At 40.1% G+C, this 15,246-nt stretch overlaps 1 protein-coding gene across 4 annotated transcripts; it reads left to right on the plus strand.

Annotated features, from left to right (window-relative positions):
* Positions 4,313 to 14,198, plus strand: LOC8077045 (transcription elongation factor SPT6-like). 4 transcript variants are annotated; one of them, XM_021446845.1, is made up of 18 exons: positions 4,313 to 4,507; positions 4,703 to 4,757; positions 4,861 to 4,962; positions 5,201 to 5,327; positions 5,407 to 5,491; positions 5,576 to 5,717; positions 6,259 to 6,397; positions 6,511 to 6,772; positions 6,855 to 7,043; positions 7,117 to 7,251; positions 7,352 to 7,738; positions 7,898 to 8,008; positions 8,271 to 9,065; positions 10,816 to 10,957; positions 11,037 to 12,202; positions 12,296 to 12,505; positions 12,665 to 13,136; positions 13,526 to 14,198. In XM_021446845.1, the coding sequence occupies exons 2-18, from the start codon at positions 4,727 to 4,729 to the stop codon at positions 13,975 to 13,977; spliced, it is 4,947 nt and encodes a 1,648-aa protein (XP_021302520.1). In that variant the 5' UTR covers positions 4,313 to 4,507; positions 4,703 to 4,726; the 3' UTR covers positions 13,978 to 14,198. The 4 variants fall into 4 exon arrangements, with proteins under 4 accessions (XP_021302520.1, XP_021302522.1, XP_021302521.1 ...); XM_021446847.1 differs by having other exon boundaries at positions 4,864 to 4,962; XM_021446846.1 differs by having other exon boundaries at positions 4,707 to 4,757.

Consider the following 15,246-nt stretch of genomic DNA (forward strand, 5'->3'; position numbering starts at 1 on the left):
GAGTGTATGACTCGGTTTTTACTTCGGCGTGTTAATGGGCCGTGTCCATTTTGAAGAACAGTTTATTTTCTTCTTCTTCCTATTCCTTCCACTGTTTTGTGTGTGTGTGTTGTAATTTATTTTACCGGAGTTGGTGTTTTTGTTGTACGATTAGTGATTTGTATAGAAAAAGAATTGCTATTTATCCGTCACCAAATCTCTTGTCACCACACGATTTAGGCCTTGTTTAGTTCCGAAAAGTGAAAAAGTTTTCGGTACTGTAGCATTTTCGTTTGTTTGTGATAAATATTATCCAATTATAGACTAACTAGGATCAAAAGATTCGTCTCGTGATTTCCAACTAAACTGTGTAATTAGTTTTTGTTTTCGTCTATATTAAATGTTTTATGCATGTGCCATAATATTCGATGTGACAGAGAATCTTGAAAACTTTTTGGTTTTCGAGGTGAACTAAACAAGGCCTTAACATATAGATTCACGCTCAAAAACTGAGGCCTTATTTAGTTTCGGAAAGATTCTAGCTTTGACTACGATAGTATTTTCGTTGGTATTTGATAATTATTATCCAATTATAAATTAATTATACTCAAAAGATTCATATTGTAATTAAAGTTAAATTGTATAATTGATTATTTTTTATCTATATTAAATGCTTTATGTATGCGTTCAAAGGTTCAATGTAACGAAAAATCATGAAAATTCTTGGAAAGTAAACAAGGCCTAAATAGTGACTCCCTAAAAACCCTTCCTCTTTTGGTACTCATTAATTTCATAATCAAGGTTGTTTATGGCAAGCTAGTCGGCATTATAACTGTCTTAACTAGAACAATCAATTCTTCTCATTTACGCTATGTTTAAATCCATTAGTGTTAGAAATGAAAGGTGTAGCTTACGAAATCACATCATTGCCATGGCTAGAAACCGCCCTCTAGAAATAAAATCCTCTTCGGACCTTCATTTGAAACGGCACCACTCATCATTTTACCTATAGAAAAGGAACATGACGAAGCAAAAAATCCTCGCACACCCTTGTCGTCAAAAGCAAGCAGTGTAGGGCTCGTCAAAGCTGAAGATGAATCTGAGGATCCGACATGAAGCCTTTGCCATGAGCAAACTAACTTTCTTATCCTATCTAAACTTAGGCTAGTAGAGAGTATCTACACCGATTGCCAATCTTGCAACTCCTCTCTCCTTCGGTGTTGGAACGGCCATCGGAGGCAAGGAAATATAGTCGATAAAGGGGATGTTTTTATGCTTTGCACCTAATCAGGCTAGCAGGCTGGGTAGAAAGATCGATCCAAATAAAATTATTTGTTTGATTGTTTTGCTTAGTGTAAAAGCTTAGTTAGCAGCACATGCAAGCACTTTTTTTATAATACCAAGTGCTCATCTGGGCCCAATGGTGAATCAACCATGTATGGAGATGTCAGTGGAGCTTTAGGTTTGCACTGCATAATATATGATGTGCTTACTAGTGACCTTGCAAGCATGAGAGTGCCGATCAAGCTCTCTTGACTAGTCAAGGATTTCCTGCTTGAAGAGATATACTCCAATATTCCAAGCAAGCTAGCCTAGCCTGGTCTATTTTGGCAAGCTAAACCTTGTCATCTTAGGTGAGCCAATTTAGCTAGCTTGTCTCATGAAGGAAAATCCTTGCCAACACAAAACTCGAGACAAAGCAAGGTGAGAATTCGCTTGGCTGAAAAGCCATAACACTGTTGGGTGATTTGTTGTGAGAGAAAAACACTGTCGAATGGCTAGTAGATTCGACTGATAAGTTCAAACAAACAAATCAGAAAACGCCTTACTCATTTAAACTTTTAGCTTGGCAAGATAACACAGTCTCTAACAAAATTTCTAAACAGCCCCCATAAGCTAGCGTAGCAAGACACAGTTTTTTTTACTACTACCAAACACGTAGGCCTAGATAAGGTTGGGTAAACGATCCAAACATATCCGAAATCAACGCTGTCGCCCTTGGGTCGTCCTCTACTGCTGTTCTACCGTAGCTCGAGGAAAAGAAGAGTAGAGAAAACCATCATCTCTAGGACACAAAGGGAGTAGGTCTTTTTTTCCTTTTTCTTTTTGAAGGAACACAAGGAGTAGAAAGAAGTAGTTTAGGGTCTATTCGGTTCTCTGCATCTGGCCGTATACATAGTGTGGTCGTTTGGTTGTCTTCTCATGTGGTTGAGCCAAGCTCCACGTGTGCAACAGCCACCTTGTGGCTAGGCTCTATAGAAATGATCCAATCGACCGTTTCTAGCGAGTTTGGCTCGCCGACCGTTGTTTAAACGATATTAAGATGTTTTAAAGATGTCTAACACAAAGTTAGATAAAATACATACTTTAGAAGTGTATTTTCATAGCATAAAAATCATAATTATATTCTTATAATATTTTTCTCATGTAACATATGTTTATGAAAAAGTTTACATTTCCTACTCTAATTTCCACGAAAGTCTGCTTTTCTTCCCTCAAATGTAAAACCGGATAAATCACTTCCTCAACTTTTCAAATCATGCATTTTACCTCCCTGGAGCGGTTTTGAAGGCAGTTTTTGCTATAGTGAATAGTGGTTTTGCTACAACGATAGTGATTTTGTCTTTTTCCTTTTTAATGATTTCGGCTGAATATTTGAAAATCATAATAAATCACAGAAAATTATAAAAGTAGAAAATCCAATTTTGTTGGACTCCACATAAGTAGATCTACACAATGAACATATAATATGATATATTTTAATACAAAGTTTTTGCTATACAAGTTGTGTCTTTTTTTATTTCGGCTAAACATTTGAAAATTCATAATAAATTACAGAAAAATCATAAAATATAAAGTATAATTTTGTTAGACTCCATATGAGCATATCTACACAGTAAATATATACTCGTATACTTTAGTATATTTTTTGTTGTAGTTTTAGATCTATGCTTTTTCTATAATTAATTGAAATAATTTATAGCTGCAACTTCTATAATTATTTTGTCGAACTAAAGTATACATATATTATATTTATTGTGTATATATACTCATATAGAGTCTAAGAAAATTAGATTTTCTATTTTATGATTTTTTTTTGATTTACTATGATTTTCAAAGATTCAGCCAAATAAATAAAAAGAAAAGGATAAAACATTTATAGCAAAAACTTTGTGCTAAGCATACTATATTATATGTTTATTATGTAGGTCTACTTATATGGAGTTCAAAAATATTGGATTTTCATTTTTATAATTTTTCTGTGATTTACTGTGTTTTTTCAAAAATTCAACCGAAATAATTAAAAAAAAAGGACAAAGCCACTGTCACTATAGCAAAACCACTATTCACTATGGCAAAACCGCCTTCGAAACCGCTCGAGGAAGATAAAACACATTGTTTGAAAAGTTGAGAGAGGCGGTTTATCTGGTTTTGGAGTTAAAGGAGAAAAAAATGTACTTTTGTGAAAATTGAAGGAGAAAAGTAGACTTTTTCCACTAATTAAATAACATCTTTTCTCGACCAGACTAAGGCACTTACAATGCAATAAGCCTGGGCAAATTACCCAATACACATAACCCGTACCCGAATTACCCGAACCCGAAGTACTCGATCCTAAATTTGGATAGCAATTTTGATTACCCGAAATTAGTTTGGGTAATTCGGGTAGTATCCCCCGGTACCTGAACTACCCGAATTATCCAAATATTTGTCTATATCTTTGTATTTATCATGTATTATTAGTTAAATATTAGAACTTATCAATTTATTAGAACATAATTCTGTTTGTTTGAACAAATGATAGTAATATATTATTCCCTACAAAATGCTATTGAAATTCTATATAAATTGCTTCTGAAATTATATATAATTTACTATTGAAATTTTGTATAGTGTGTTGTTTTTTTTGAAATTTTGGGTAAATCGGGAATACCTGAACCCGAACCCGAATTATCGGGTACCTGAAATTGCGGGTAGTATTTTTTCGGGACTAATATCGGGTAACAATTTTCATTACCTGAATTTTGAATTACCCGAACTACCCGACTCGAAAAAATCGGGTAACCCGAATGCCCAGGCTTACAATGCAAGACTCTATCGCAGAGTCTAAGACAATTAATTACATATTATTTATGGTATTTTGCTGATGTGGCAACATATTTGTTGAAGAAAGAGGTAGAAAAAATAAGACTCCAAATCTTATTTAGACTCTAAATCTAAATTATTTAAGGTAATTAAGTAGTCAACCAAATACGAGAGAGTTGTATCCTCCCATATTCGAGCCAACGCAAACAAAAACAGCCCCTTACTGGGCCGGAACCTTCACCTTGCGGCCCGCCTTTTTGTTCTCCATTCCAGTGCCCCCGGGCCCCGTCATACTCTCCCTGTTCTCCCGTTCCTCTCGCGTTCGTTCTCTGTTGGCCACGACGACTTGGCCGCCGCCGCCGCCGCCGGTCCGCCCTACACTAGGTGCCGACTGCCGAGGCCTCCATCTTCGGGACTTTCGCCGGTGACAAGCACCCACCAGGTACGCGCACCCATTCTCTTCCGTTCTTCTTCGCGAAACCGAGCATCGAAACCCTAGCTATCTGTATCCGGATCTGATGATCCAGTTACTAGTGTATGATACCTGTATTATGCCTACAAACCTTTTGCTTTTCTTTTCTTTTACCGAGTCCGATCCTGTCTCGAACTTATCCCGATTCATCCTTCCTTGGTTCAGTTAGGTTGAAATCCCTCGAGAACAATGGGGCGCACGGTGCTCTCCGATGAAGAAGGTATGTTTTTTCGCTGATTTCTGCAGTTTGTGGTGTTCAGCGGTTTTCGTGGTGATTTATGTGCATTTGCTGATGGAAATTGGTGGCTTTGTTGGAACCCTAGAAGATGAGATTGAGGTCGACGAGGAGGAGGATCCGCGGTCTTCCCGGAGGGGCAGGGACGATATGGACGAGCACGACGATGATGACGATGATGAAGATGACGGTCTGTTTTTTCTCTATATTTCTTCATGGTGTTGACTCTGGCTCGCCCTGATTGTGGGCTGTCTAGTTTTCTCCCTATCATGGAGCAATTTTGCTTCCTTATTATTTGAATTATTCAGTTTTTTTTATGCTTTGCTGTTGCGTTTTATTGTTTCATTTTCACCTTTTTTGTCAGTGTCAAATTATGATATCTCCTGGGGCTTGTGAAGTAACAACTGCAGAAATATGTTTATGTGCAGAGGATGGTCAAGATGAATTTGAGAAGGATGACTTCATAGTGGATGATGAGGAAGAAGAAGTGGAAGGCGAGGAAGAGGAACAGAGAAGTGATGACGAGAGGCGTAGAAAGAAAAAGAAAAAGAAGAGGTACCTGCATTTGTTCCTACTAGAAATACATGTGAATCTATTGTGTACACCGTCATCTAATGCAAGAGATATTACCCAGGGAATCAGAAGACTTCATGCTTGATGAGGATGACTATATGTTGCTCCAGGATAATAACATCACTGGCATCAGTCGCCCAAAGCCTGTATGTTTTTTAGTCACAGTTTGCTGTCCTGTCCCAATTTTCTTGGGCCTGTTTATGAAGAATGCTCCTTTTGTTCTCGTGTAGGGAAACAAGTTTAAGCGCTTGAAAAAGGCTGGAAGGGAATCTGAAATGGATGAGCGCTCTGGTTTTTCAGATGGTGATGGAACAGGGAAAAAACGCAGTGGCAAGGAGAGAGTCGAGTACAGTTTATTTGGTGATCATCAAGGTACCAGAACCAGAATTTGGACTCCCTTGTGTCTTTTTGAATTATCCCAGGAAGTAGCTGAAACTATTTATCTATCTATCTATCTATAACTCTTATAAAGCTAAACCCCACTAGATGAATTCTCTCTTCATGCAAGGTATCCACATCATTCCCCACTAAGTGACCCACTAAATATTTTATCTCTTCATGCAAGATGTCCACATCATTCCCCACTAAGTCCATGTCATTCCATATTAATTATAAAAAATAACCATGCCATCTATATCATGTGAAATACTTTAAATCTTTAATATATTCACATACAAGTCATGTACATACACTATTTGTTTCATCACCAATTAATTCCTCTATAATGTAACCAAATATTATTTTTTGTTTTATTAGCTTAGCAATTTTTACTAGATCTAATACAATAAAATACATGCAAGTCAAATTCGTATGTGTACATACATAATAGACTAAATACCATATAGTAATACTATGTATATAATAATTTATTTTTAAGAAAATCCCGCAGTTCTATAAACTTCAATTTCCTCAGATACTGCGCCGTTTGAGGAGGACTTTGAGGACGATCAGCAGGCAGGGGAGGGTGAGGAGGAAGTTGGCGATGATGAAGATGAAATGGCAGATTTTATTGTGGAGGAAGATGAAATCGATGGGAATGGACAAGTTGTAAGGTGTGGATCTTTGTCCTCCTATCTTTTGAACGTCACTTCCATGTCTTTGGCTCTGTGGAATTGTAATCTGACTCTGTTCACTCCCAATAATGTGCACTATTTCTTATTTGCAGGAGGAAGAAATATAAAAAGAAGGTGCCACGGCAAGCAGCAGGTGTATCGTCATCTGCTCTGCAAGAGGCCCAAGACATTTTTGGTGATGTTGATGAGTTGCTAGCACTAAGAAAGCAAGAGCTTGAGAGGGAGGCTGCTAACTCCAGTGAGTTAAGAGGGGCGAGGCTTGAAGATGAGTTTGAGCCATTTATTCTTGCAGAGAAGTATATGACAACAAAAGATGAGCAAATAAAAGAAAATGATGTCCCTGAGAGGATGCAGGTATGTACTGGCTAATTTGTATTTTTACACTACATCATGATTTAGTTTAAGATGCATGTCTAATTTGTTGCTCTTTTGGCAGTTGTCTGAAGAGTTGACTGGGTATCCTCCAACGGATAAAACGATGATTGAGGAAGAGAGTTTATGGATACACAGCCACCTAACTGGTGATGGATTTCTGTCCTTTTTTGGCAATGAGCGCATGAACAAGGATATTGACCAGAAGGACATTGTTAACGTCGTGACCATGTTGCATGTCAACAAATTTGAAGTATGCAAAATTATGCAAATTTGCTTCTCAATGTTATGCTTTCTCGTCTGACTTAATTTCTGTTACCTGTCAGATTCCATTCATTGCAATGTACAGAAAAGAGAATTGTCCAACCCTATTAAAAAGCCTTGATTCTGATGAGGGTAATGAGGATAATGAGGATAATAAGGATAATGAATCTGATGCACGCAAAATGAAGTGGCATAAGGTAATCAATTATTATTATTATTATTCACTGAGTACTTGTTCCTCTCACCGAACTTACCAACTATTTGCAATTACTAAGACAAATCTGGTGTTCTATGTAGTTGCTCTGGGCAGTTCAGACCTTGGACAGAAAGTGGCTACTTCTTCAGAAGCGCAAGGTTGCTTTACAGTTGTATTATGAGAAAAGATTTGATGATGAGAAACGGAGGATAGATGATGTCACGAGGCAAGAACTTAATAGCCAACTTTATAATTCCATCATTGAAGCACTAAAGGATGCTAAATCTGAGAAAGAGGTGGAGGATGTTGATGCAAAATTCAATTTACATTTTCCTCCTGGGGAAGTAGAAGAAGAAGGCCAATTTAAACGTCCTAAAAGGAAATCCTTGTACAGTATCTGTCACAAGGCAGGGTTATGGGAGGTTGCCAACCAATTTGGGCGCAGTGCTGAGCAATTAGGCCACCATCTGACATTAACTAAGATACCTGTAAGTGATCTAAGCTTGCACTTCACATTTTTTCTTCTTGAGAACAATACTGCCTGTGCAACCTACCCATTTTTTGCATATATTTTCATGCCATAGAAAGTTGTTCTGTATAGAAAACGATTTCAATATTGACACCTCACATGCATATGTTTCTTACAGGAAGCAGGCGAGCTTGAGAGCGGTAGACATTCTCCTGAAGAGGTTGCTGCAAATTTCACATGTGCAATGTTTGAAACAGCACAAGATGTTCTTCGGGGTGCGAGACACATGGTATTTAATAGACCCCACAATCCTGACCCTTTTTTGTACCCCCTCTCTTCCAAATTGTAGGACGTTTTGGCTTCTCTAGATACATTAATTTTACTATGGATCTAGACATAGTGTATATCTAAGTGCAGAGCAAAAACTATGCATCTAGAAAATCTAAAATGCCTTATAATTTGGAATGGTTGCAGTAGTACATTAAACTTAGTTGATAGGTTTGTTCCAGCTGACAACAGTATTCCATGCCCCCCTGTTTCTTTGTTGTCAGGCAGCAGTTGAGATAGGTTGTGAGCCAATTGTGAGAAAGCATGTTCGAGGCATCTTCATGAATAAAGCAGTTGTGTCAACAAGTCCCACACCTGAGGGCAATACAATCATAGATCCATATCATCAGCTATCGGGTGTTAAGTGGTTGAGAGAGAAACCACTTAGCAAGTTTGTAGATGCACAGTGGCTTCTTATTCAGAAAGCAGAGGAAGAAAAGCTCCTCAAGGTTACCGTAAAATTGCCAGAAGATGCAAAGAAAAAACTCATGTCTGAAGCACGTGAGAATTATCTAAGTGATTGTGTCAGCAAGTCTGCACAACTGTGGGATGAGCAACGGAAGATGATACTGGATGATGCCTTCTTCAATTTCCTTCTTCCATCAATGGAAAAGGAAGCTCGATCACTGTTGACGGCAAAAGCCAAACATTGGCTCCATATGGAATATGGGAAACAGTTGTGGAATAATGTTACTGTTGCTCCTTGGAAGAAGAAAGATGCAGACAAGAAGGATGCTGACATTGATTTGGATGATGAATCGGAATTGAGAGTTATGGCCTGCTGCTGGGGTCCTGGGAAGCCAGCAACCACCTTTGTTATGTTAGACTCCTCAGGAGAATTGGTTGATGTTCTGTATGCGGGTTCTATCAGTAACAGGTCTCAAGGTGTCGCTGAGCAGCAGCGGAAGAAGAATGACCAGCAACGAGTCTTAAAGTTTATGACTGATCATCAACCACATGTTGTGTGTGTAGGAGCATCAAACTACAACTGCAGACAACTCAAGGATGATATTTATGAGGTATTTTTCTGTGTCTTTTTTGTTGGTGTGTAAATACATAGTCAAAATAGACCAAGCAAGTGCTATGTTTCTTTCAGAATTATATAGTTGCACTTGCACCTGCACATGTCTTAAAATTGGTCGCTTGACTGACTGTTCTACAATTTTTCCATTATATTTTTTACAATAAGCATTTGCAGAGGATTGTTGCACCTTGTTTTTGTGCTCATCTATTGAATTCACTATGATGTTGTAGAACACTTTATAAAATTAGCATGCACGCAGACGTTTTTTATTCTGATTTTGTAGTTAGTTTCCTGAGTTCATATTGTAGGCTGCCCCAATCTTGTTCCTTAGATGCAGCAGGCAACCCATTAGCTTTTATGAATTGTATTGTATTGGATTCAAGTGATGGGTTCCTTGGATTGACTTGACATTGTGCCCATTGTTTTGGTTTAGCTTCAAGCGCTTTCTTTGTTTCTTAAGTTTCACTTTACCAAGGTTCTTAAGGTGGTAAGTGGAGCTGTGGTGAGCCACCCCCTTCCAGCCTAGGTGCTTAAGGGGAGGCAAGGCGACACCATACTGATATTAGAAACTTCCAAAACAGCAGTATGGAACAGGACGAAAAAGGAACCGAAAAGAGAAGAAATGAAGGTGAAGAGGCTAAGGATTAAGGAAGAGAGTAAGAGATTGGCCCATCTCACCACACAGCCCATATATCTTTCATGTGGCTTGACCTACCTGTGGTCCCTTGATTCAGCATGCAGAGCTTCGACTCCCCCTCTGTCCCTCCCGTGCATTCTGTCCGTGTCTTCTCTCCTCTCTCTGTTCTCCAGAAACACACTTCATCCCGCAACTCTCCTTGCCTCTTCCCTTCCCTTTCCTCACCGCTCTGTGCCCTCGGTTCCACTGCTTCCACCTCCTTCCAGATCGAACATGTCACGGCTGACCGGAGGAAGCTCTGTGCTAATCACCCATGTGGGAGACAGCGGGGATGCAGGACTGCAAGTTCTTGGCCTTGCTGGCAAGCTCCCTTCCTGTTCCTCTCATCTTCTCCCTCCCTCCCTCCCTCCCTCCCTCCCTCCCTCTGTTTTGCTGTTTTTTTGGTTGTGGTGGCTGGGATGCCAAGAATCCCAGCGTGCCTCATCGCCTAGGAGATGCCTGACTTTACTTTTTATTTGTTCGTTTTGGTTTTGTGATGGAGCGAGGCCAACTGTATTTATTGATATTGGGCTCGACTGCTGGGTTTCTTTAGTTGAGTTAAGCCCATGCTTCTGCTTTCTGCTAGCCTGTCCACTATGAGCATACTTGTTTGGAGTTTGGAAGTTTATTTTAGGTTGGCTTTTGTTGATATCTTTCACTTTTGTTATTTGTTTGTTTCTTTATGGTAGGAGTCCACCCTATATTTTTTTATTTAACTTATTGTATCAGTAGAAAGTTATGCATATTTGATGACATGATTACTGTTTATTTTGTACATCCCCAAGTTTTCTTTGTTAACAACGTAACAAATGTTGCCAGATGACATGATACAGACTAATATGGTTATACAGTCTCTTGGCTATGTAGCTTTGCATTTTTAGTGAGGGATGCAGTTGCTATAAATGTGAACATGTTCTCAGTGCTTGTAACTGCGTATATAGCTAGTTGAAACTTTCATTTATACTTTCTAAATAGCTGTACAGCAATGGCACACTGGAAGTTTTTTTTAAGCTTTTGTGTTCTCATCTATCATCTCTTAATTTGAAACTGACATTTATCATTGTGATAGGTTATTTTTAGAATTGTAGAGGACCATCCAAGAGACGTTAACCCCCAAATGGAAAATTTGAGCGTTGTCTATGGTGACGAGTCTGTGCCTCGCTTGTATGAGAACTCTCGAATATCTTCGGATCAACTTCCTGGGCAGCCAGGTACCGTAGCAACATGGTGATTTACTGTTATCTCTTCTGCTTGGTACCTTACAAACAGCATGCATCATTGACTGTACAGGTATTGTGAAGCGGGCTGTTGCGCTTGGACGTTACCTTCAGAATCCATTGGCGATGATCGCAACACTTTGTGGACCTGGGAAAGAGATACTTTCTTGGAAACTGCACGCACTGGAACAGTTTCTGACTCCTGATGAGAAGTATGAAGTTGTTGAGCAAGTAATGGTTGATGCAACGAATCAGATAGGTTTTGATGTCAATCTTGCTGCTAGCCACGAGTGGCATTTTTCTACTCTACAATTTATTGCTGGTTTGGGTCCGCGCAAAGCTTCAGCTTTGCAGAAAGATCTTGTAAGAGAGGGATCCATTTTTAGTCGCAAGGAGCTTGTCAAACCTCTAGGCAGGAAAGTCTTCATGAATGCTTCTGGGTTTTTACGTGTTCGGCGGAGTGGTGCTGCCGCCGCCAGTGCTCAACTCATTGATCTGCTCGAGGATACAAGGATCCATCCTGAATCATATGTATTAGCAAAAAATTTGGCTAAGGATGTCTATGTTGAGGATGCACAGCATGAAATAAATGAAATGGATGATGACGAGCAAGAGATGGCTATTGAGCATGTTAGAGAAAAGCCAGATTGGCTTCGAAGTCTTAAAATTGAGGAATATGTTAAGAGCATTTCAGAAGAATACCGTAAATTGGAAACTCTGCGCGATATAAGGAGAGAGCTTCTATCTGGTTTTTCTGACTGGAGGACCCCCTATACTGAGCCAAGCCCAGATGACGAATTCTGGATGCTTTCTGGTGAAACTGAAGACACCATATCTGATGGAAGGATTGTTCAAGTAACTGTTCGCAATATACAAGAGAACAAAATAATTTGCACCTTTGATTCTGGTTTGAAAGCCATAGTTATGGCAGACAACTATTCTGATGAGGGTTTTGATCTAGAATCATCACAGTTACGTGAAGGTGATGTATTAACTGGCAAAATTCGAAACGTGAATAAAAATAGATTCATGGTTTACCTAACGTGCAAGGCTAGTGAGATGAGGAGAAGGCCATTCTCCAGAGGTGATCAGGATCCTTACTATCACGAACAAGACATGATCTCACAAACTGTAGAAGATAAGGCTCGGAAACAAAAGGAACTTGCAAAGAAGCATTTCAAGCCCAGAATGATTGTTCATCCCCACTTTCAGAACCTGACAGCCGAAGAAGCCATGCAGGTTTGCTGCCGTGTTAAACTCAATCTGTGCACTTTGCATCTCTTCTTATGGTAAGCTATGCCAGTCTTTATCTAAACGATTCTCTTGAAACAGTTTTTGTCAGATAAAGAGCATGGTGAGAAGGTGATCCGGCCAAGTTCCAGGGGACCATCTTTTTTGACACTTACTCTGAAAATTTTTGACGGCGTTTATGCACACAAGGAGATAACCGAAAGTGGAAAGGATCACAAAGACATCACAAGTTTGCTTCGCCTAGGGAAAACACTAACAATCGACAATGAAACTTTTGAAGACCTCGATGAGGTTGGTGCACCTGATATATACACCTGCTCTCCTCTCAGTTATGTTGTCCGCTTTAGTTATCTGATTCCATTTTCTGTGACAAGATTTTGCTCTAGTTGAATTGGTATTCTTACATTTTGTGTTATCTGGGTCTTACTCTAATTTTCATTTATCATGTAGGTCATTGACAGATATGTGGACCCATTGGTAGGACACCTGAAGAGCATGCTCTCTTATCGTAAATTCAGAAAGGGTTTAAAAAATGAGGTTGATGAGATGTTAAGGGCAGAGAAAGCAGAGAACCCTATGAGAATAGTGTATAGTTTTGGCATCTCTCATGAACATCCTGGCACCTTTATATTGTCATATATTAGGAGTACAAATCCACATCACGAGTATATTGGATTATACCCGAAGGGCTTCAGATTCAGGAAGAGAGACTTTGACAACATTGACCGCCTTGTTTCCTATTTCCAGAAGAATATAGACAAACCACCACCTGATGCTGGACCATCAATGCGAAATGTTGCTGCAATGGTACCTATGAAAAACTCAGCTTGGGGTTCTGGTGGTGGTGGTGGTGGGGATGCAAACGGTGGTTGGAGAGGAGATGGTAGTAATGATAGGGACAGACCTTTCTCGGGCAGATCAGGTCAGTTGTTAATGAGCTTAAGATGTTGATAAAGTTATATGCATTTTTGAGGTATTTGCATTCTTGTGGTGAATTCCCATGCAACTTTTTTCGTTGTATGAGTTAAAGCTATTTCTGAAATAGGTGACATTCATCTGGTTCTTCAGAAACTAGCCAGTTCTTTGTCATCTTTTGTTTTCTGTTAATAATTTTGCTTCCTAGATTGTCAACATGTCAGTTGATTTTTGCCAATATCTAGTCAAGCTGTGTCTGGTACTCTGATATAGCCATTATTTTACCACTGGTTTTTGAGAAACGCTTGTGGTCTGACTTGTGTACATTGTTGATACATTAATAGACCCCTAGAAATATGTGAGGTATGACTTATGCGCCTTGTTTTCCTAAAACAGGAGGGAGGTTTGATTCAAGGAATAGCTCTGGTGGTCGTGGACGAGGACGGGGGCGTGGCCGGGGTAATTTTGGCAATGACGATAATGGTGGTGGAGGTTGGAGTGGAGGTGGTGGTGGCAACAGTGGAGGATGGACTGATAACATTGGCAGCGGTGGAGGCGGATGGGGCACAGGTGGCAGTGGTGGCTCTTCCTGGGGTGGTGGTGGTACTGGTGGAGGATCTGATGCCGCTGGCTGGGGTGGAGGCATTGGAGGCGATGACAGCAACCGTGGTGGTGGAAGCGGCTGGGGATCAGCTGCTAGTGGTGCTGACAGTGCTGGTGGAGGAAATGGAGCCTGGGGAGCAGCTGCTGGTGGCTCTAATGACTCAGGATGGGGTAGCGCCAAAAAGGCCGTCCCAGCACAGGAAGGTGGAAGCGGCTGGGGGTCTGGCGGTGGTAGTGGCTGGTGACCGCTGTGTCCTGCGTTGTGTTCAGACGACAGCTAGATGAAAACTGTTTCCTCGTTTTAACTCTTGTCCTATCATGTTGTGGGTGGGAGAAAACTGGCACTTATCTGTGACACTTAGTCTTGCAGCTGCTTCAAGCCTGCAAATGTTGCATTGTGAACAGTGTTATGTTTCAATGCATGTACATAAATCTAATATATTTGGTCATGGTTTTCTGTTACGAATTTGACCCCGGTGCCTCGTCGTTATGGCAATCCGCAATTATGGCATGTTTGGTACCCTATCCCACGGTTTTCTGCTACGAATTTGACCATTGGACGCATTTTGTTTCTCTTTATATTAGTCCGCTTGTTCAGTATCTTCCAAGTGTTTCAATGTTTGACGACCATCCAAATGCCTCTCTCTTTGTGGTCGTTCTGCAATGGCGGTATGGGTAGTGTTCATCTGCCAGGTCCGAGATTCTGAAGAAACAGGACCGGTAGACAGCTTGAAATGACCAAAACATTGTTAAAGAGAGGCATGGGTCAAAATGGTCACATTCCCATGTCGGTTCTTAGGGCTTTTGAAGAAACCTTGGTGCGATAATAATTCTATTGCTAGGGTCTTTGAAAGAAGAAACACAAATTGGCGCAACAATACTGATACTATGCTACTGTTGGCTGATAAGCCATGACAAAAAGTATTGTTGGTTGATTTATTGTGAGAGAAAAACGTTGTTGAATGGCTGACAAATTCGGCTGATAAGCCCAAACGTTTTAGGCAGGAAAAGGCAGCGGTGGTGTTATTCGATGGGTTTTACCATGCTACTGTTGGCTCCACAAAGGGTTGATCGAAAGCTAGTACTTGTTAATTGTTATAAAAAAAGGACCCATGATTAGGAAGCATTCTTATCTCCCATAGAGATCTCCTAACTTTCCCCCGTCTTCCTCCCTGTGCTTGTGTGATGCGATCGGGTACCAGCGACGGAGAGCTACTCCGGCCGGTTCGTGTGCGGGTAGATGCAGCAGGCACCTCAGCTCCACGGACACCTCCATCATCGTCGTTGTCGTCCTTTGGTCCTTTCGTACGGAAATAATGCGCACGAGACTATTTTTTAGTAACATTTTCTGTATTCCCTTTCAAAAAAGCATTTTCTATATGTTATTTCGGGGTCTAGTGCATACCTCTAAACTCAAAGTGAGACGATGAGCCTGGTTGATTGTAAACCAATTTTCGATAAAACAAAGCATGGACAAGTTCCAAAAATGTGGCAGAACCTCCTGAATTAAGTGG

Source organism: Sorghum bicolor, chromosome 9 (genome assembly GCF_000003195.3).
Source record: "Sorghum bicolor cultivar BTx623 chromosome 9, Sorghum_bicolor_NCBIv3, whole genome shotgun sequence".
Classification (NCBI taxonomy): Eukaryota; Viridiplantae; Streptophyta; class Magnoliopsida; order Poales; family Poaceae; genus Sorghum; species Sorghum bicolor.

Excerpts from the sequence above, each read along its gene's own strand:
- LOC8077045 (XM_021446845.1), top strand. The coding sequence starts at position 4,727 with ATGGGGCGCACGGTGCTCTCCGATGAAGAAG. Across the intron at positions 7,044-7,116 it reads TGCATGTCAACAAATTTGAA|ATTCCATTCATTGCAATGTA; the intron begins GTATGCAAAATT and ends GTTACCTGTCAG. Across the intron at positions 7,252-7,351 it reads GCAAAATGAAGTGGCATAAG|TTGCTCTGGGCAGTTCAGAC; the intron begins GTAATCAATTAT and ends TGTTCTATGTAG.